Raw genomic sequence first — 23705 nt, 5'->3', positions numbered from 1 at the left:
TGATGAATGCTAGTACATCAAGCGGCAACGGTGGGACTACCAGTTCACACAATGCAGGATGAGCCATTCTCAGAGCACACATTGCCAATATGACGGCCTTCATGAACGACTGTATTTTCAAGCATGGACACATTAAAGCCAGATCTACTGGCTGTGCTAATAATTTCCACTCAGACACTTGGTGGCATATTTACCAGATTGTCACGCAATGCAGCGCAGCGCGTAACCTTGCTGCACTGTACTGTGCGTCAGGGAAAGGGCAGGAATGTGCCGTATTTAAGTCAATATGGCGCATTGCTGCCTTTCCCCTGTGCTGGCACCCTTTTGGCAGCCTAGTGCCAATGCAGACACCCTTGCACCATGTTGGATTTCCACCCTTGTGTGAGTCCCTGCTGCAGGATTAGACTGAGAGATTTGAGAATAGCCAGAGGGAGACCTGGGCATAGACCATGTACGTGGGAAGGTGTGAGAGTGCCCATGAACCTGCTTCTCCCTCACACTGGGATCCTGTAGCTCCAGCCGGGGGACAGCACCAGCACCACCAGGTGTTCCTCCACCTGAACACACGTATGAAGATCATGGGTATAGCTAGCAGTCTAGGGGAGTTCTTAGATCTTTTATCTGCTGAGGGAACCATGATTGAAGCCTGAGGCTGCTGGAGGAAATCCCTTCTTCTGTACCCTTGAAGTGGACCTGCTCTCAAAGGCTTTATTCTTTACACATCCATCCACTCCATTTAGGGGTTGCCTGCTGCAACCAAGCCTGGAGAGGTGATGACAGACAGACTGACAGCTGGATTACTAGTGGATGACAGCATTGTTCATAACGGCCTGAAAAAGTAGGGGACTGGTATGGGTTATATCTATTGACTGCAGTATTCGAGTGAAAGCAGCAGGAGCTGACTGTATATAATAGCAGCAGCACTCGCTTGCAGTGACAAGAACGTGAGTCGCAGGGCATGGAAGCATTAAGACCTGCAGGCACCGGAAGCAAGACTCCAGGATATGAAAAAGTAGAAGTTGTGGTAACAACAGGACTCAATAGACTGCTTCAGAGGCTTTAGGATATATGTTAGAAGCATCTCTAAGAGCATCTTAACAAAATGAGTGTGCCTACACAACTACTGTCGGAGTGCCACTGCAGCGAGAGGGGCAGTAGCACTCACACTTTCCCCAATATACCCATTTCAGAGGATTTAGCACCCGCTCCAAAGAACTGTGTGTAACCTGCATCCTCTGCCTTATAGGTTAAGTTTGCACTACAGCTGTCAAGTTGTGTCTTTTCTAAATGGATGTTGATATTGCACTACTACTACCTACTGCGAGCGAGAAGCATAAAGGTGCTGTGAAGGAGTACCTGTTCTCTGAGAAAAGAAAGCTTCCACTGTAGGGGCCTAATATGTAGTGAAGCTTACATTGCTGCTGCCCAGGCCGTGCATGTTCTGTAAGGAAGAGAAGCTTGCACTGCTGTCACCTAAGTTGCACCTGTCCTAGAAGCAAGTAAAGCGACACTGGTGCGGTCCCATCTGCTCCTGTTCTGCGAGAGAGGGACTCGTTTCTACTCATGCTTGTCTTCTACCTGTTCCGCAGGGAAGCTTTCACAACAGCTGCCTTTTTTGTACTTCCTGTCTTTGAAAGCACCTTGTGTTGCTTCTACTCCTGCTGCCACATGCCCAGTACCTATTATTTGTGCTAGGGATGCTACTAATGTCATGAAGTCCTGTGGATGGCAATAGTGATCATTCTAATACATAATTTACCTTTACAGAAGCCAGTAAATTGGTTTGTCGATGTTTATTTTTATACATGATCCTAATAAAAGACTCAGCTCACAAAATATGTGAAAGGTTAATGCTTGATGCCCCATGTGAAAGAGTTTCAAAAGTAATTATACCACCTTCTACAGATCTAAAACATGGCTGACAAGTGACTGTTGTGTGAAACACCTTCACCACTGCCTAGTGCGTAGTTTGTGGGAAAAAAACTTAAGTGATGTTATCCAAAATGTTTCTTTGTACCTCACCACCAGCAGTGGGATTGCCCACTGGTGACAGTCAGATGTCTGGTGAAAAACAGAGCAAAAATAATAGGCAGAATGTGCAGTAAGGTTTGCCTTAGAATCATTGCCAGCTGCTGTTTACACATCACTCGTTCTGCCATCTCCCATTAGACGCACATTCTGTCCTCTTTCCCATATCAGTCACGTTCACCTATATTTTCCTTTCTTTCTTTCCTCCATATTCTCTCACACTTGCTCTCTCCCCTGTGGCACTACTCTCTATCTCGTCGGCCTGTCTCACTCTCTCTTTCTCCACAATATCTTATCTCAATCCCTTCTCTCCAACTCCCATCCTCTCCCCCCCTTTTCCTCCAGACTCCCTATCAGAAACAGGCCATGTCAGAGGCTAACCTGGTTGTGAGGCCTGTGGTACTCCAACAAATTAGATGCTGTACACCAGTACCTCACTCCTCACAGAATATTTTAGTGTATTAATGAATATTTGAAAGAGCTGAACTCTGCCAGTGAACTGGCTCAACACAATCTATTACCAAAACTCATGCTGTTCAGGGGATGAGCCCTATGTGTACAGTGACTCTGAAGGGGTTCCTTGCAAGAAATAAACTGTCTGTAAAGAAACTCAACAGAATATCCGTAGGAGCTCAGGTCCCTTTCTGCAGGGGTTCAGCAATATGTATGCAGGGACTCAGTTCTGGCGCTACAACCAGAGATGCTGACTTTGGAACAAGGGAACAAGGCTCAAGCCTTAGCATCATCCCAACCTCCTGTGATCCTGGACAAATCATGTAAGGTCTGATTTACATTTCAGCGGATGGGTTACTCTGTCACAATGGTGGCAGATGTCCCACCCACCAAAATATGAATCCCATTGGAATTCATGAGATTTATATTTGGGTAGACAGGATATCCGTCACCGTTGTGATGGAGTAACCCATCCATCGTAGTCTAATTCAGGCCCTTAATCTCCTTATGCTTTAAAAATGTATGTGACCTTGTGTAATGCTTATGTAAAGTGGCCCATTACCTTCAGGTCAAGTGTGTACTATATAAAAATGCAGACAAAAGATCAGCCCGATCTGTGAATGAGCTCTGCTGTACAAGAGGATGGGGTCTGTTTATGACAAGGGTCCCAATCTCTGCATGTGCAGGAACTAATTTGATCTGTACAGGAACTCAGGTATGTCGTCTAGGTATTCAGCCTCATATCTAGAAGTGCAACTAACTTCAGTATTGGGTTCCTCTACTTAATCAAACAAGCACTGAAATATGGTTCTCGAGCCCAAGCAGTCTTGACCCTTTCATTGTTACGTTGCGCATCAACACTCTAGATCCATCATGCTTTGACTGAGTTTACCTTGTCAAGTTCTAAGTAGGTGCCCCAGTGGAAATCTGCGGGGACCAAATCACATTTTCATGGGGCTAGTGCTTGAAGGGCCAGACCAGTGCGTAACCATGATTTTGAGAAATTTCAGAGAGGAATGTTATCCATTTGGCTTTTAGAAAATAAATACCACCTGAGAATGTTTAATTCTCAAAACTAAGGGCCTGATTACAAGTCCAACGCTCAAGTCACATCAAGTCAAAATACTCATCTGTAATATTGCCGGTTTACTTAGCAAACAGGATGACGATAACTGGGCTGCACTCATCTCCAGCCATGACATGGTATTTTTGCAGGAAACGTGGGTTACGGATCTTGTAAGTGTGGATGGGCACGCTGCCTACATGGTCCCGGCAACCCCTTTTACCAGCTGGGCGAACCTAGGGAGGGCTCGTGGCTTACTTACGCGTCACCCTGGAGTGTACAATTTGTCAGCTGATCTACGAGAGTCCTGCTAACAAAGCACTGCTGCTGTCCTGGCCAAATGTTACTCACTTTGTCATCATTAATTATTATAATGGGTTTGTTGCTGCAGAGGGATGTGCTAATATTTATAACCTGTCAAACTTTATCCTTGGGCTTAACTCTGAAGTAGCCCATTAGAACTCTGGGTTGGTCAGGGGTGACTTTAACTTCAAACTCGGCCCCAATCTCCTGGTTAATGAGTAAGCCATTGTGGAAAAACCCTGTGTGAGGGGTGTTCCCCAGTGGGGGTATCCGAAAGCCAGGGCTCTTTTGAACATTGTTAACATGTTTGATCTCATTAATACTTGTGATGCTTTTGATCCAGCCCACCATATGAATGCTACCTATGCTAGGGGGAACATGGGCCAATCATCGATTACTTCTTTGTATCCAGGTTTCTCATGAGACGGTCCACTAGTGGGGGTACCATTGTTACAGCTCTGAGCGATCACAACCCACTATGACTGGACCTTAGTATCCCCAAGGCAAGGCAAGTAGGGCGAGTGGCATCCCCTCTTCATCCATAAATGTTAAGTCTCAGGGGCTCCATCTAGCGTGGAGGAATGCTACCCTTGGTGCTGTGTTGAAGATTTTGTGCACAAACTACCTTGACACATTGTTTAACAGCTTAACCTATCCAGTTGACTCATGGTCCATTGCCAACAGCTTTGTCCAACTGGGGTCAGCCATTAGTACCCTTCTTATGAAACCAACTAGAGAGGCCATGGGGGCAAAGTGGTTTGGCTCCTCCTGTAGAAAGGCCTCTGTGTACTTGTATAGGACCCTAAAGGAGAATCGCAGAGACAGCCAGAAGATCAAAGTGCATAGAGCTGCATACGAAGGGGACTTGTGCAGTAGGCGCATGGAGGTTAAAATGGAGTATTGGTGTAGGCTGGTCCAGTCTTGCAGGCGGAGGCACTCCGCAACTTTCTGGAGGGTGGTTAAGGACATCAGTGCCCTGGGGTCCAGCAACATTTCATTTATCACTACCATTAGTCCAGAGGCCTTGGTGAGCCACTTCAGTACACTTTACTGCTCTGATAAACTACAGGACATCCCAGAGCCTGAAGTGGTTTACCCAGTTGCCGTGAAATTAACCCTGGAAGAAGTTTGGGAAGCCATTTTTAAGTCCTCCTCAGATAAAGCTCCTGGACTGGATGGGGTCTCTATGGACTTAAATAAATCCGCTCTGGACCTGTGGGGCACATTACTCTGCAAATGCTTTAATGCCTTTACCTGTTGTGGCCTCCCAGACTTATGGCATATTGACACCATCATGTCCATCTTCAAGATGGGCGACCCACAGTCTCCAAATTGATACAGTCCAATATCCCTGTTGGACTCTGCAGTAAAAATCGCAGGTAGGGTTGTACTGGAGCGTTTTCTATCCTGGGCTACGGAGACGTACACACTGTTGGAGGTGCAGTATAGTTTCCATGGGGGCTGGGCACAGTGGAGCAATGTCTTAATTTACACCTGCTTATCAGTAAGTACACCATTGCTAAGCTGTGCTCCATCTGCCTGGCCTACATGGACCTGTCTGGCGCCTTTGACAGCGTGGTTATGTCTAAGCTGTGGGCCTTGCTGAATGATCTAGGGGTGGATCCCGGGCTTGTCTAATTTTTGTGAGCCTTACATTTTGACCTGTCAGCATCAGTTAGGTATGGTCCTGCTGGCAAATGCACCTCTAGCTTTCCATTTGGGAAGGGCATCCGTCAGGGGTGGGTGCTGGCCCCAACCCTCTTTTTTGTTGTATGTCAATGGTCTTGAGGAGACCCTGTGATGCAGATGGTCCGATGGTGGGCAGGAAAAACGTCCCTGCGTTACTTTACACGGATGGCTCTGTCCTAATGGAAAAAACACACTAGAGCTTAAACATCCTTTTTCAGAAATTTGTCAGTTTCATGGGGTCTGTGGGTCGAACTACAAACCGTTTGAAAACCGGCCTAAATCTATGAAACCTTGGTTTCATAGATTTAGGACCATGCTCTGTGGGCCTAAATCTATGAAACCAAGGAGTGTGTATCTTCAAGGCCACCGGGTTGCCTCTACCCAGGATTTTTCCTACCTGGTGGTGGTCATTGATGCCAAGGGCAGCTGAGGATCATGGAAGTATAAAGCCACCCAAAGGTTTGCCAGTGCTGTCGGCAATATTTACAGCCAAGCATATCGCATCAGCAGAAAACGCTGGCCCCCATGCTGAAGGTATTTAGGAGCAAATGCCTCCCCATTCTTACCTATGGGGTTTGTATTTGGGACTTCTAACACTTCCGCCTACGAGACGGGGTCCTACACCGTCTCTTAGGTGTTCCTCCAGACTGTGCACTTACATTGTCCACCTTGTCCACCAGGAGCTTGGATTTGGGTTTGTTGAAGTTGTCATCAAATTGGCCCAGTTGGTACTTTGGTGTGCTGTTTGGGTGAATTCTTACACAGTCTTAAACAGGAAGGTTGATGTAATAAAAGTTTAAATGTTGAATTTAATTTGATCTTTTTAAGGCTATTGTGAAATGTTAAAATAATTAATCAAATACTTATTGTTTTAACAGTCATTAAATATAAATACATACATACATAATTTAAAATTAGAGCTGATTTAATTAACGTGACATTAGTTCCATTGTGTTGTTATTTTATTTCCCTGCCTTCATTATTTTCATCACCCTGGCAAAGATCTTGGCACAGAAAAGATAGGAGAGGGGAAGGTGGAAATGTTTGTATTGGATTTTGTAGTAAGTAGTAATACTCTGGTACTATTTTATGTACTACAAAATGAAGTTTATGAATGAGGCCAAATATCTTCTTGGCTGGGGCATATCCCTATCACATGCATGGCCTAGCAGGTGTTTCACTAAGCAATTTAAACTTGGATTTTGATGGAAATCTGTAATGATACATTTGGAGAAGGATCCACTGAGGTTTTTACCGGAATACCGAAATTTTCCCATCAACCTACGAAAATGTGGATTCAAGAAATCGACTACTATTCTTTCATCAAGGTAAGTATATACAGGTCATTATGGATTTACTATTCTTAACTGGCATTTGTATGTGGCGTTAAAAATGGAAAATCTATACCAACATATGTACACTTCCTGACGATATAGGGCCACTGGAATTGTGCTACAGGAGAGGCCCAAATTATACTGCAGGGTTGAGTAAATTATGTGGCAAGAAAAGCCAAAATATGCAGCATGATACAGCATATTTTGTAATAGTATCACTTCATTATTTCATCACTTTTTCAACTTTGTAACACTGTATGGGCATTGGTTGCACCTCCTTAGTACCAGTTTAACACTCAACTATAGCAACAATCAACAGAAAGATGACCAGTCCAGCTTTTGAAAGGGTCTTGCACTGCTCAGTAACGTGATGTTGCATTTTTAGTAACTTTTGAACTGTTTGAGCTAGAAACAATTTTTTTTGTCACAATACGCTGATTATGCGGCAGATGATGGATTATGTGGCAAATGCGGCAAATCTATAAATATGGGGAAATCGCCACAAATGCACATTCGCAAAATTGCAGTGACCCTGGTATTAGTCCATAATCTGTAGTCCCTATTCTTCAAAGTTGTTTTTTTGACCTCGATGTTCTGACATTCATCAACTGATGGAATTTCCTCTACTATGGAAATACTGTGATTAACTAAATTAAAATGAGCGGCTCTCCCCCAGTTTTAGAATTTCCTTCAATAACAAGATGATTTCCCTTTACTATCTTGTTTCAAAAAAAGCTGCATAGAACTTCATTCAGGCAGTGGTTATGGCTCACAGAAGGGCTTGGTTGTTTTCAAATTAAGCGGTTTCAAGCAACCAAGTTATATTTACACACAAAAAGAATACACTGTGTGTGATGTCCCTATCTGCTGTGACTATATTTTTTTTTAACTCCGCACACTCTTGTTTCATGATGAAGACCACCAGCTTGGAAGAGATGGCCTGCTTCTTCTTTTAAGTCAGAGTTTTCCTGAGACACAGTTGTTGGCTGTGACAATCGTAGTTTGTGTCTGTACACCACTGATTTGTGGGATTTCAATTTAGTTCAATCTAAAATTTGAATATTGTGTGAGATGATCATGCATCTTCTACATACATCAATGCTTCAGTTTCAGTAAACACACTTGTCCAAAAGGCTTTCTCCATGTATCTTCTGTAGATACTCGGTACTTATGAAGATTCAGTTGCTGGTGCTGCTGTAGAAGTAAAATTCCACTCTCACACTTTGTTTCGCTGCTTTTGGAGCTTAGCAGGAAAATATTGTGAGAATGCGATCCAAAGTTGTCCTAGATATTTATGCTCAAATGTTGTTATCCTGGTATCCTTGTTATCATGGTATCCTTGACTCACTGTCTTTAAGATGTTGCAATACTCTTCCTTTGTGCTGATCTTTTCAGGTTGCAACATCCAACTAGTTAAGGTATTTGTGCTTCAAACTTTAGAACCTTTTATGATGCATTTCATCTTGGTTCTTCTGCCTCTGCTGGTTATTATAAACTGGTGTCCTGAATGAAGTTTGGGTTAGAAAAAAAGCGAGAAGAGAAAATTACTGAATGGTTGTGAAATGTTAGTTATTAAAGACACAATCAAGCAAAGTACATACAATTATGCTGCTAAGAGTTTTGCCAAAGTAATTTAAAATAAATATGCTAAATCAAGCAATAACATGGAACAAGCATGCTTTGCATTATCAAGGTCACTCCTTACCATATCAACACATCCAATCCAAAATTATACTTTTCTGCGCTCCTACAGGTCACCCAACACACCCCACCCCTCGCATAAACACCTCCACAATGTCAAATAAAACAAGAGATGAGAAGGACAACATTTAAAGATACCACAAACATAAGTAAGAGGAGGGTAACTTACCTATCTACAGTAAACTATAAACATTTCAAGAACATAAGAATATTCTAAATTAAACAGTCCTCAAAAGTTTCCTTTATTTAATTAGGTTTGCACATTAAGTGGATTAATTGTTTGCCCATTTCTGCTGGGTGCTGGGATATTTTGCCCGGGCCTCAATCATATGCTTACTAAAAGATTTCTATTTCTTCAAACTAACATTTTATGCTATGTTGGACCTGGTCCTTTCTACAGGGCCACCCCAGATTATTGCCTCCCTTTGCTGATCCTGTTCCTGTTGGCTTTGAGGACACTGCACACGTTACTCCTGCTAACCAGTGGTAAAGTGCTTGTGCTCTCCCTTCTACACATAGTAAAATTGGTTTACACCTGATTGGTCAATTTATGTTTCTTGTAAGTCCCCAGAAAATGGTACTGCATGTACCAAGGACCTATAACTTTAATGCTACTAGTGGGTTGCAGCACTCATTGTGCCGTCCACTAAGATAACACTGTAAAGTATATATAATACCTGTCACTGCAGCCTGTAGTGCAGTTTAAACTGCCATTTCGACCCAGCAAAATAATCAGTTTGCCAAGCCTAAAATTTTCCTTTTTGTTACTACTATGTCACCTCTAAGATAATGGGGCAGGGTGCATGGTATTTTAAAAATGTTTACTTAAGTTTTACATGTCCTGGCTGTGGAACAAATCCCACAAACTAGCTCTCCCACAGACTAACACAGGATTTACCTTAATACACTTTAAAAGTGATCATTAAAAGTGATAACTTCAGTTTGGGAGCAGATAGAAAAAAATACTTCTTTCACTCACTTGAATTGTAATTTTAAAAAACTCTTTAATGCTAAAGTTTGATTTTGAGTTACTGCTCTGAAAATGCCACTTTTAGAAAGTTGGCATTTTCTACCTAAATCAGATGTGCTTTTCTGCTTGTGCCCAGGGTCACAGGACTCAGAATGGCTCTCCTGTGGTATGATGTGTATTCCTTCCAGACAGAACAAAAGTGCCATGGTTGTGAGGAATGGTTTTCCTCTTGTGAGCGGGATGGTCTGAGTGGTTGTACTCAGCTCTTCTGGAGCTTGAAAGGATAGCCTGAGGGCTGTGCCCACCCCTTCCCGACTTCTAAAGCTGCCTGGTCTGTCCCTGGCAAATGCAGCTGACACCTGGGCCCTACTGCCGTTTGTTACCACGGATAGTTTGGAGCCAAACCCAGGGGAAGAGAAAGAAATGACCAGAGCCAGTTTAGAGGTAGACAATGAAAGGGACTCCTACACACAGACCGTCACTGTATGTAAAATTGCCACCCTCAGAATATATCATGAGAACACCCATGGACCTGTGGAAGATTCAGAAGAAGGGGTGCCCTTGTGTCTGAAGAAGGAAGACTGGACATCCTTGCCTTGAACCCAGGAGTGACTCCAAGGGTCAGTTGACTGACTTGCTGTTTGAACTAGAGGGACACAACAAGCTTCCAGAGGCCTCCCCTACCACTGCCCAGCTGTCCACCACCAAATTCACTTGCATACGCCCTGCTGCTGGCCTCTGTTGGAGTGAGTCCTGGTCCCCAGTTGGTGCCCCACCAGTTCCTGGACCTTGGCTGGCATCAGAGTGTACTCCTCTTATCTCACAACTTCGAAGACTGAACTACAAGTGAAAATCCAGACGTTTTGGGCTCCTCTTGACCAGAAGCAGACTCTTCACATCACCAACAACTGCCTGGGTCTCCCACAAACGCAAAGCTCGGGCCCCATCCAGCTCTTCGTGTCAACAGCAACTGCCCTTGTCTCCCGCCTATGCAAAGCTCCAATGGCAAACTGAATTTTGCTCTGTCAACGACTCCCTAATGGCTCCCGCCAATTCAAATCTCCGCCTAACGCTCTTTGTGTGGGCTTGGACTATGTGAGAATGTAAACTCCTCACCGGAATGACTCTGGTCCCTGTATCCGACCTGTGCTTCATGCCGGTCGACATGAACTTGTGACTTTGACCTGCGACCAGATGTTTGTCAATTTGGTGCCTTTTAATTTATTAAAATTTAATCTATTATTCTAAATTGGTTTGGGGTTTTTCTTATGTTGTGTTTTCACTCTATTATGGTTTGAGCACTGAATAAATATTTTACATATTGCCTCTAAGTTAAGCCTGAGTGCTTTGCGCCAAGCTCCAAGAGGGATAAGTGCTGGTTTCTTTAGTGACTTTTGTGGTTCACCCTGACGAGAATTGCGCTACTTATTTGAGTAGGCCTCTCACCCCTCTCTACTAATAATCCAATTTCTTACATGCTACATTTAAGGCTGCCAAAATAAAAATGTTCCTATCCAGATTTATTCTTTGAAGAGACTCGTCATGATGTAAGGATAACTCTTAAGGAAGAATGTGAGATAACAGCATCAGGAGCTACAGAATTCCTCCTAGTAGACTTCCACTTTACCACAGGATTGAGCATTTGGGGCAGTGTTCTTCTGTATCCGCTTTATCAATGCTTCTGGCAGGTTAAAATCAATCAGCATTGTAAGGTGTTACATGTAAAATATAAAACTGTCATTTGTTTTTAAATCATAGCAATCCCAGGGTCAGCATGCAGGGAGGAAAGGGATGTGTCCATCAGAGACTCACGCGTCTCAAAGGAAATTGAGTTTTCCTCTTTGGCTGGGGCAAAGTCAGCTGATGTTAAGCTGGCACCAATAAGCTTTCCTGTTACATACAGATCATATTTTAGGTAAAATACACTCCCATACTCCGAGATCTTGTGCTTCACCAACGGGCAAGCAAGCCTTACATGAATATTTACTGCTGAAATACTGATGCCAACCACATCCACACACACATACACTAGCTATTTATACCCAGAAGTATTGTAGCACACATGCAAACTTACATTCACACAAATGCTAACAAACAGGTACTATCTCTGCATGTGCCCCAGCATTCCAATTCACCCACTGTCCATTGTCAGATATACAAACAAAACACTTAGGGCCTGATTTAGGGAAAGTGGTGCTGCATCCAATGCAGCACCACTTTTCTTGCGCCCCTTCGAGCCCCTATAACGCCACCATGTGTGCGCCGTATCTAATTTACAGAGCACCATGGCACGCGTTAGGGAACTAGCGTCAAAAGTTTTGATGCTAGTTTGGACCTTTGCAGGATTAGCGTAAAAAATTGTGATGCTAATCCTGCAAAGCCCATTGAGGCCCATTATGAATAATGGTGCGCCTCCTTTTAACGCCTGCTTAGAGCAGACTGATTTCAGACTCATTCCTACTCAGACATTTGCCCACACATAGGGGGTGATTCTGACCCCGGCGGTACAAGACCGCCGGGGCCAGGGTCGGCGGGAGCACCGCCGACAGGCCGGCGGTGCCCCGCAGGGCATTCTGACCGCGGCGGTTCGGCCGCGGTCAGAAGAGGCAAACCGGTGGTCTCCCGCCGGTTTACCGCTGCCCTTAGAATCCCCCATGGCGGCGCAGCTTGCTGCGCCGCCATGGGGGATTCTGACACCCCCTACCGCCATCCTGTTCCTGGCGGTTCGCCCGCCAGGAACAGGATGGCGGTAGGGGGTGCCGCGGGGCCCCTGGGGGCCCCTGCCGTGCCCATGCCAATGGCATGGGCACGGCAGGGGCCCCCGTAAGAGGGCCCCAAAAAGTATTTCAGTGTCTGCTAAGCAGACACTGAAATACGCGACGGGTGCAACTGCACCCGTCGCACCCCTGCAACTCCGCCGGCTCAATTCTGAGCCGGCGTCCTCGTTGCAGGGGCATTTCCTCTGGGCCGGCGGGCGCTCTTTTGGAGAGCGCCCGCCGGCCCAGAGGAAATGTCTAAATGGCCGGTGCGGTCATTCAGCGGCGGTACCTTGGCGTACGGCCTCCGCCGTCCGCCAGGGTCATAATCAGGCCCATAGTCTGTAATATGACACAAACACAGACACACATGGATAATAATAATTTCACCCATCTAAGACACAAGTCAGTTTCATTCCAAGGGATCTGGTGGGAGATTTTTTTCCCAAGGCACTCGTTATGGGACTTATTCACAAACTGAAGTTTTTAGTATGTTAATACTTTTACAGTGAATTGCTCACGTGCTGCAGTACTACCAAATGTTATTCATTAACCTACAGGCAGAGATATCTGATGTCTATTCTTTACAGAGATCTCCACACTAGCAAACTTACATTTTAGTAGTAAATGTGGACAGGACAAGGGGGAATGGCTGGAAACTAGGCAGTTTGTATTACAACATTGGAGGGGAAAAGATGGACTTAGGGAAGGAAATTATATTACAAACGCTGCCCAGAAAAGTATAAGCTCATTGCTCGTCACAAATGCACTTCTAAAGGTATTACAGCCCTAAAAGTCTAAAGGTAGCAAAACAGTAGTAAATGTACTGCAGCACAGCCTTAGAGTAAGTCAAGCACCACACATGGCTAATCACACATGGGTAGTCGCAAGTACCTCAACACACTCTGATAGAAAATAATGAAGGCAGGCACTTGAAATAACAACCAGCTGCGATTTGCTCCCAATTGCTTTCCATTTAAATCTTTGATAAATGCCTGCCATTGACAGCTGATCAAACCAACGAATGATGGCCTGAAATGTCTGATGTTTGTACTGACAAATATAGGTTGCTACCTGTTCTTTTTTCCTTAGGAAGACCCATTCTGAATCATATTGTAGGCCGAAACATTGTCATTTTTTGCCTGGTCACACATGAATTGCAGATAAGATGCCCTTTAACTTATTGAATGTTGGGGTGCTAAATGAACCATAATTGTGACGAGTGCAAATATATATCTGTCCTGTGCACTCATCACTTTTTCACTGTGCGCTTGCACTGCGTCGTCACTTGGAGCACCTATTGTCAAACTGTTCTGTTGATTTATTGAATATTGTCTTGTCCTTAATACATGTCCTTTTGAGCATTAAAAAACTTCTTCATTTATTTGATTGAAGCATTACATAGCACTTAGTAAAGTCTCTGATATATTAAGGAGTCTAAATGAATCTAAACTAACACACTGCATATAGATACTTTAGAATATATTGTAAGTGTATGATTTTATTGTGGCTTTGTGTTACTATAATGTATAGGTGTGATTTGTTATTGTACTCTTTTGTTGTATTGTTTCTATACCTCCACTCAGTGCCAATATACTACACACTGTACAAATACACATAACACTGTGCTGCGTCTGCTGAAACACTCACAGGCATTCTTTTCACATAACATTACCACTACAAATACAAATTCTTGGAGAATTGGTAACTGCTGTTTGCAACAAACCCGCTGTCGCTCACAAAGGGTATGGAACTTTGTCATCCCAAAGATACTTCATAGCCCAGCCCCTCACTTGTTATTTCTTTCAGAGTGGCGCCAAGTGCATTCATAGCCTGGTAGAGTTAGAGTATGAATGGAAAGGATTCCACCTTATCGCCTTCTGTCTGCCCCTTGTCCCTGGACTTAAGGCTGCCATTTGATACTTTTGAACTGCAGTTTCCATCAGTTTATTTTCACACTTCCAAATCTTTGTATACACTTCAGCCTTGATTTGTAAAGCCCTGGATTTAAAGATTGGAAGTGTGCTCCCGTGGACCTTCTCCCACATTTGGACAAACACATTACATGTTAAGTCTCAGGAATACTCTTGAAAATCTATACAGATCGTATATTTACCTGGATACTCACAAGTGAAAAAGTTACTCAGGGAACTTCCACTTGTTGAAAAGGTTTGCATGCATAACCACAAGATATGTCAGTGTGTATGCTAAGAGCAAAAAAAATTATTGAATGTTGGTGTCTGTGTGTCAGGATTTCGTGTTACAAGATTTAGGTGGTCATTACGACCCTGGCGGTCAGAGACCGCCAGGGGTAATGTGGCGTCCGTACCGCCAACAGGCTGGCGGTACGGAGGTCCTTATTACGACCGTGGCGGTAGCGCCGCGGTCGCACCGCCGCGGCTGGCGGTTTCCCGACGTTTTAGCCCCAGCAGTGATAATCCGCCAGGGCAGCGCTGCAAGCAGCACTGCCCTGGGGATTATGACACCCCTACTGCCAGCCTGTTTCTGGCGGTTTGCACCGCCAGGAAGAGGCTGGCGGTAAGGGGTGTCCTGGGGCCCCCTAACAGGGCCCCGGCCAGCTTTTCACTGTCTGCATAGCAGACAGTGAAAAGCGCGACGGGTGCAACAGCACCCGTCGCACGGCCGCAACACCGCCGGCTCCATTAGGAGCCGGCTCCTATGTTCCGGCCTCATCCCCGCTGGCCCGGCGGGAATGTCATAATGGGGGCGCGTGAGTGCGGCCGCATTGGCGACCGCACGGCGGTTACCGCCTGGCGGGCGGCGGTAGCTGCCCGCCAAGGTCGTAATGACCCCCTTAGTGTTATCAGATGCAACTTTTCCTTACAAAAAAAACACTTATGGCACAATACTCTAAAGTCAGCTAGTACTTGAGCGAGGTGGCCGTATTGGTTGCTCTGGTCTACTTGAAGCAAAGGTTTAGAAACTAATGTACATTGGACAGAGTTATACCAGGAGGTGTTCTTGGCTTTGACATATCAGCGAGTGAGGTCAGATGAAAGGTGAAGAACAGCCTCAGTACCATGCCAATGTCTCTTTAGCTCCTGCCATTGTGGAAAGTCCAATGGCGTGGAAGGGGCAAGGTTGGTGAGAATCTCAATATACTTACGTTGGTTTCTAGCAGCTGGTTGTGGGTCCTTGAAAGGTAAGTGACTGCATCATGAATGGAGACAAAGAGCTGACCCTTGGTGATGGTTTTACTGAAGAAATTTCCCATCTCCAGCTCATGAATGACATAAGCTGTAAACAAAGGATAAACATTAGTTCACTTTAGTGAGCAACAGCGAAAATAGAGGTGATTTCTGAGATCTAAAGTACTGAGCAGGAACAATAGATATTGCATTAACAAAAAGGAACACATGAAAAGAACAAGCACAGAATAAGCTGAACCTTGGCACTTAAACAGGGCAGGAGCTTTATGGGCAGGGGCAGCAGGGGCTACACCAGTCTTCAGTAATGTTTGCCCCCTGCCCTGAATGCCACTAGGAATACACATGGGCTTGTAGGTTAAAAGATGGTGCTAGTAAAGTAACTGATTAGCTCATGTTCCAACATATCTAACCTGGTAGATATGTAAGGTTACATATGACCTGACACATCAGTCAGACCGTATCTGACTGATATGTTGCATCTGACATATCACTCATTTATTAAATCTGACCGATACCTAACCTGATAAAAATAAAGCTTGTGTGCTAGAGAGCAAAATGTCCTGCAACAATTTGAAAATAACCAATGTTTCCTTTCTCTTTTATACTGCATTTCTGTTAACAAGGAAAATAAAGAAAATGGTAGAACAGGTCTATAAAATGAAAATGTTTTTTCACTTTGCTTTTGATGCACTCTATAGTCAGCAAAACAGGCCCTGCACAATTGCACATCACAAGGAAAAGGATACTTGGGGCCTGATTTATGGATACTTCGTTGCAAACGTGATGGATACACCGCCCGCCTTATTACGAGTGCCATAGGATATAATGTATGTGTAATACGGAGGACGGGACATCCGACCTGCCAAAGTCTAAATCAGGCCCTGATATATGAATCTGATAGCTGAATAATGTCTGCCAAAAAGTAATTTAAGCAAGAATAAATTGTTTGCTGGTGGGTGGATGGTGTGGAAGGGAGAAAGGGATTTGCTAGAGCCTCCTCCTGGATCCAAGTCATATATTATTTTTAAAAAATATTCAATTTTCAAACTTCTTGCTTTATCCTTTTTAATGCATCCCATCACTGCCCTTTTTAACATTTCTCTGTCGTTTCCAGGCCTCCCTTCCATTGCCATTCTACGCCTCCGTTCTTCCCATGTACCCTTTTCCCTTTCTTTTCACTAGTAGGGCTTTGCAGAACCTTAGGGTTGTTTAAATGCAATAAACACAAACACCATGACAACAAGAGCTCTCCAAATCTGCAGCACAAACACTAACACGTGGAGAAAGGCAGAGAGGCAGTGACATTGGGCCACTGATACCACAGCACTGGGAGGGGGATACTGTCAGTGTAGAACAGTGACATGGAGAGCATTGACTGTGACTAACAATGGACACCTACACTAAAACAAGGGTACTATCTGATGTATGGGAACGCTAGGACACCGACAATGCTGCATCGATAGGGGCACACTGACAGACACTGAGGCACTGACAATGTTGCATCGATAGGGGCACACAGACAGACACTGGGGCACTGACAATGCTGCATCGATAGGGGCACACTGACAGACACTGGGGCACCGACAATGCTGCATCGATAGGGGCACACTGACGGACACTGGGGCACTGACAATGCTGTATCGATAGGGGCACACTGACAGACACTGGGGCACCGACAATGCTGCATCGATAGGGGCACACTGACAGACACTGGGGCACTGACAATGCTGAATCGATAGGGGCACACTGACAGACACTGGTGCACCGACAATGCTGCATCGATAGGGGCACACTGACAGACACTGGGGCACCGACAATGCTGCATCGATAGGGGCACACTGACAGACACTGGGGCACCGACAATGCTGCATCGATAGGGGCACACAGACGGACACTGGGACACCGACAATGCTGCATCGATAGGGGCACACTGACGGACACTGGGACACCGACAATGCTGCATCGATAGGGGCACATTGACGGACACTGGGAGACCGACAATGCTGGATCGATAGGGGCACACTGACAGACACTGGGGCACTGACAATGCTGCATTGATAGGGGCACACTGACAGACAATGGGGCAATGACAATGCTGCATTGATAGGGGCACACAGACAGACACTGGGGCACTGACAATGCTGCATCGATAGGGGCACACTGACGGACACTGGGGCACTGACAATGCTGCATTGATAGGGCCACACGGATAGACACTGGGGCACTGACAATGCTGCATCGATAGGGGCACACTGACGGACACTGGGACACCGACAATGCTGCATTGATAGGGGCACACTGACGAACACTGAGGCACCGACAGTGCTGCATCGATAGGGGCACACAGACAGACACTGGGGCACTGACAATGCTGCATCGATAGGGGCACACTGACGGACACTGAGGCACCGACAATGCTGCATCGATAGGGGCACACTGACAGACACTGGGGCACTGACAGTGCTGCATCGATAGGGGCACACTGACAGACACTGGTACACCGACAATGCTGCATCGATAGGGGCACACTGACAGACACTGGGGCACTGACTATGCTGCATTGATAGGGGCACACTGACAGACACTGGGGCACCGACAATGCTGCATCGATAGGGGCACACAGACAGACACTGGGACACTGACAATGCTGCATCAATAGGGGCACACTGACAGACACTGGGGCACCGACAATGCTGCATCGATAGGGGCACACTGACAGACAGTGGGGCACTGACAATGCTGCATCGATAGGGGCACACTGACGGATACTGGGACACCGACAATGCTGCATCGATAGGGGCACATTGACTGACACTGGGACACCGACAATGCTGCATCGATAGGGGCACACTGACAGACACAGGGGCACCGACAATGCTGGATCGATAGGGGCACACTGACAGACACTGGGGCACTGACAATGCTGCATTGATAGGGGCACACTGACAGACAATGGAGCAATGACAATGCTGCATTGATAGGGGCACACAGACGGACACTGGGGCACTGACAATGCTGCATCGATAGGGGCACACTGATGGACACTGGGGCACTGACAATGCTGCATCGATAGGGCCACACGGATAGACACTGGGGCACTGACAATGCTGCATCGATAGGGTCACACTGACGGATACTGGGACACCGACAATGCTGCATCGATAGGGGCACACTGACGGACACTGGGGCACCGACAGTGCTGCATCGATAGGGGCACACAGACAGACACTAGGGCACTGACAATGCTGCATTGATAGGGGCACACTGACGGACACTGGGGCACTGACAATGCGGCATCGATAGGGGCACACTGACAGACACTGGGGCACTGACAGTCATCGATAGGGGCACACTGACAGACACTGGGGCACCGACAATGCTGCTCCGATAGGGGCACACTGACAGACACTGGGACACCGACAATGCTGCATCGATAGGGGCACTGTGAAGAGACACTGGGGCACTGACAATGCTGCATCGATAGGGGCACACTGACAGACACTGGGGCACTGACAATGCTGCATCGATAGGGGCACACTGACAGACACTGGGACACCGACAATGTTGCATCGATAAGGGCACACTGACAGACACAGAACACTGACAATGCTGCATCGATAGGGGCACACTGAAAGACACTGGGGCACTGACAATGCTGCATTGATAGGGGCACACTGACAGACAATGGGGCAATGACAATGCTGCATTGATAGGGGCACACAGACAGACACTGGGGCACTGACAATGCTGCATCAATAGAGGCACACTGACGGACACTGGGGCACTCACAATGCTGCATCGATAGGGGCACACTGACAGACACTGGGGCACTGACAATGCTGCATCGATAGGGGCACACTGACAGACACTGGGACACCGACAATGCTGCATCGATAGGGGCACACTGACAGATACTGGGGCACCAACAATGCTGCATCGCTAGGGGCACACTGTCAGACACTGGGACACCGACAATGCTGCATCGCTAGGGGCACACTGACAGACACTGTAGCACCGTCAATGCTGCATCAATAGGGGCACACTGACAGACACTGGGGCACTGACAATGCTGCATCGATATGGGCACACTGACAGACACTGGGGCACTGACAATGCTGCATCGATAGGGGCACACAAACAGACACTGGGATACTGACAATGCTGCATCGATAGGGGCACACTGACAGACACTGGGACACCGACAATGCTGCACCGATAGGGGCACACTGACAGACATTGGGACACCGACAATGCTGCATCGATAGGGGCACACTGATGGACACTGGGGCACCGACAATGCTGCATCGATAGGGGCACACTGACAGACATTGGGACACCGACAATGTGGCACAGACAGGGGCACACTGACAGACACTGGGACACCGATAATGCTGCACCGATAGGGGCACACTGACGGACACTGGGGCACTGACAATGCTGCATCGATAGGGGCACACTGACAGACACTGGGGACTGACAATGCTGCATTGATAGGGGCACACTGACAGACACTGGGGCAATGACAATGCTGCATTGATAGGGGCACACTGACAGACACCGGGGCACTAACAATGCTGCATCGATAGGGCACACTGACAGACATTAGGATACTGATCTTGCTGTTAACACTGAGACCCAGATATGGACAGTGGAGTCTGCCATCAAAACAGATATTACTGACATATGACCCTTGGCACAGGAACAGGGCTTGGACACTGGGCTATTAACAACAGGACACTGTCATAGATTTGGGGGACTATTATGGGGACAGAGATGTGATGACACTGACATTGGGACTGAAACATATTTTAACTATGGGGCACTGACACATAAGAATAAGACATTGCCACAGGCACAGTGACATGAGTACATTGGACTGGGAATATTGGCACAGAGGCACATGGACATTTAGTAGTAAAGAACTGGCTTTTGTCGCAAACTCCAAGACACTGAACCCTGAGATAAAGACATACAGGAGAGTCTTGAAACTCTTGAAGCAGCCCTACAGATACAGAGGCACCCTTACCGTTCGAGCGCCTACCCAATGCCAGACGCGTCTTGCTGCTGTGCTGTCCTGCCCTGTTCTTTAATGACCCAGTCTTTAATGACCCAGCAGGCATTCCAGCCAGCCGATGATTGGGCATTGACCAGAGCTCTGATCAGGAAGTCCTGACCTCCCCAACCAGCGGATATGAGTTTTTTGGCATCAATTCTGCAAATGGGAGGTCAAGGCTTCTATTAGCCTGGGAGGGTGAGATGAGAAGGTATATGGGGGTGAGCAGCAAGAAGGAAGACCTGTAAGATAAACCTGAAATCCATAAATTTGTCCCTTACCAAGTGCTCATCTTTCTAAGCATGGTGCAAATGTTGGTCACCTGATAGTAAATGTGCTTACAAAATAGAGGGCTACCCAGTATTACCCCAGGGAACTGGGTAATTTGATTATATTATATTGTTTTAAGATCTTGTGGGGGGATAACAGTGTTCATGTTGTTTGTTTGCAACTGACTAAAACAATTTTGACAACAGTAAGTTTTTGTGTATTTAAGGAATATGAATATTGATGAATGTTGGATCTTATGACTAACATAGAATATAAAGAAATCTATAAATATTTCCTCCAGGAACATTTTGTTGTAGACTGGTAGTAAATGTGGCATAAGGTTACCCCAAATCACTCAACCAATGCCACATATACACTTTCGCAATTATTAGCAACTGGTCCGTACAAATACTTAGCCATTTTATGAACCTTATAAGTCAGAGTGTTTCACTGTCCCACACTTAATAGTGGTCCACTGTGATATATACAATTTCTGGAGAGGGTGCAGGACCCCTGACGCTAGATGCTTCTACTGAACTGTTCCCTGTGATGCAAATTACCAGATGTCACTAGTAACTACAAAGAACTTCCAATGCTAGTTCAACATGGGGAGGGATCTGGAGTCATTACGTCTAATCACCTACATAAAAAGGAGAATACAAGGGTCCTATAGTTAATTGTGAGTACCCACCCAAGAGAGGTCCTATACTTTTCTTCTTCAGTCTTCAAGAGAACAGAGAATATAAGTGTTAGAAGACAAGAGTATAGAAGAAACTAAAGAAAGGATGGTTTCCAGAAAGTGAAAACCTGAATTATTCAAGCCCTTTGAGTGTCAGAATCAATCAGACAAGGAAGTAACAATGACTGTTGCTGGGGGTTCGACTTCTCTCATTGGACGCAAGGTCCTAGCAGCACATGCAAAAGATGGAAGGTCAGCCCAGCTTCTGTGAGTCTACCTTGCCCATCATTTGAGGACCTGGTGGCTTTGTTGAAGAATCAGGAGAAGGAAACTGACAGACTACAGAAGAAGCTAGGAAAGAGATGAACATCAAGTAACTGAGTCCCAAATTATATGAACCAATCTAACTCAGTCCAGTGCGCAGCTGCAAGACGCCTATTGACAATCTATTCCACCTTCTAATGGCAAACATTCTAGCAAATGAGAAGATGGTCAAATTGTAATCTAGGCCTGCATTCATAACTTATTCACAAATTAAAATACTGGAGATACTTTGAAATAAAGTGCTTGCCTAGCTCTGTAGGAAAGTCAGGCCAGTAGCTGGCCCAGTTAATTAGGGTGACTGAAAAACTATATTCTGCTGAGTTAGAATCATAAATAGAATATATGGTGGCCGGATCTGGCCTATGAAAAAGACCAAAGAACAGGAAAACAGAAGCTTGCCGAGGAGACTTTTTTTTGATTAGTCCAGTAAGTTATTCTTCCCATATCCACAATGTGCACGCCACCTGAAGTGTGTCCCCAAAAGAAATAGTAGTTAAGGATAAAAAACTCTTGGCATAAAAACCTTCTAGTGGATATTGGAAATTAAGGGATGAAGGCCTTTAAGGCTGAAGTCCAACAGGCATAAACAGGCAAGGACTAATAGACTTTAGCAAACTGAAAATACCTACCAGCTGAAGAAGGGATAGTAACAAGAGAATAGAAAAGAAAAGGAGGGGAGTGCGAATAGAGAGGAATTAAGGCATATGGATGAACCGACAAAGGTGAAAGAAAGAAGCGAAGAAGCTGTCGGAAGGAGAGTACCAAAGGTGTTTGCAATTCAATAAGTACTTTATTCGATTTTTATAATAAAATAGCACAAGTAATATCAAACAAGGGTCATAAAATAAGCCCCCAACATAGTTATACTTGTAAAAATATATAATAAAATTGCTCAGCAAAACTGGTGTAAAGGTAACATCGGAGTTCGGAACAACACAAACATTTCCCATTGAACGGCACTAAGGACACCCATAAGAAACTTTGATACATACAAACTAATTTATATGTTGGTAGGAGTTGTAAATATAAAAGAGCAGACCTGCCTGATAAAAGTCCTGAGTTAAAGAAGGGGTTTTAAATACTTGTGCCGAAGAGATTTTTAACACAGTGTGCAAAGTATCACATTTAGAAATCGTATCACAGGTACATGTAGGTGGGCCAGAAAACTTGTACCAAGTTCCCTTGGGATAGAGCAAATGATGGAACAGGCCTAACCTGAAATAAGTCAGTAAACGACACTGGTGAATGGAAATTTCAAGAAGCAGGTATGGCTCTATCCCGGGAACTGTTTTTGCCATGGCAACTTTTTGAAATAATGGCTTTGCCAAAGATAAAGCTTCCCTCTCAGCTGATACTTCGTGGAAAAAGATCTCTCTTAACCAAGCAACATCTTGTTTGATCATCGTCTGAGGGTTTAAAAATAACTCAGATCTCCCAAGTGTTCTAAAAGTTTATTTAATATAAACCAACCAGGAAATGTGAGACATACTATCCAGCTTCATACAATATAGGATAACTAGCCTGTTAAGGCTGAGTTCTTCCTTCAGCCAGATGGCCCACCACACCAGAAGGGGACACAGACAGATATAGTCCACAATGTAACTCATTCCTAGCTCTTCATCTATTATCTCAGTAGGGGTACATTGCCCAACCCCCAGGAGACCCCTAAATTATTCTCTGCCACCCCAATAGAGTCCAGATTCACATAACCCCAAATCTCACTACCAAAAGTGGAAATGGGGATACACTTGGGTTTATAGACCTCCAGCATGGTTCTCAGGGGATTTTGACCCAAGCGAGAAGAAAAGTCACTTACTCTGGTGTAAGCCCTTTTAAGCTTACCAATATTCTTCTTTATTAGGGGTTGCCAGCTAAGTCTAGAATCTATGTGGATTCCTAAATACATGACATT

At 45.4% G+C, this 23705-nt stretch overlaps 1 protein-coding gene across 1 annotated transcript in view; it reads right to left on the bottom strand.

The window, feature by feature from the left end:
• Positions 1-2976: 2976 nt before the first annotated feature.
• The window catches only part of LOC138258905 (solute carrier family 26 member 6-like), a 269592-nt gene continuing 248863 nt past the window's right edge, over positions 2977-23705 (bottom strand). The window contains exons 20-21 of the mRNA XM_069206227.1: positions 15425-15555; positions 2977-8373 (exon numbers count right to left, since the gene is read on the bottom strand). Coding sequence (XP_069062328.1) covers positions 8359-8373; positions 15425-15555 — 146 coding nt within the window. The 3' untranslated portion in view covers positions 2977-8358. The remainder of the gene's footprint in view (positions 8374-15424; positions 15556-23705) is intronic.

This window comes from Pleurodeles waltl, chromosome 9 (assembly GCF_031143425.1).
Source record: "Pleurodeles waltl isolate 20211129_DDA chromosome 9, aPleWal1.hap1.20221129, whole genome shotgun sequence".
Lineage (NCBI taxonomy): Eukaryota > Metazoa > Chordata > Amphibia > Caudata > Salamandridae > Pleurodeles > Pleurodeles waltl.
The sequence above is the reverse complement of the archived record's forward strand: the minus strand, read 5'-3'. Positions and strand labels throughout refer to the sequence as shown.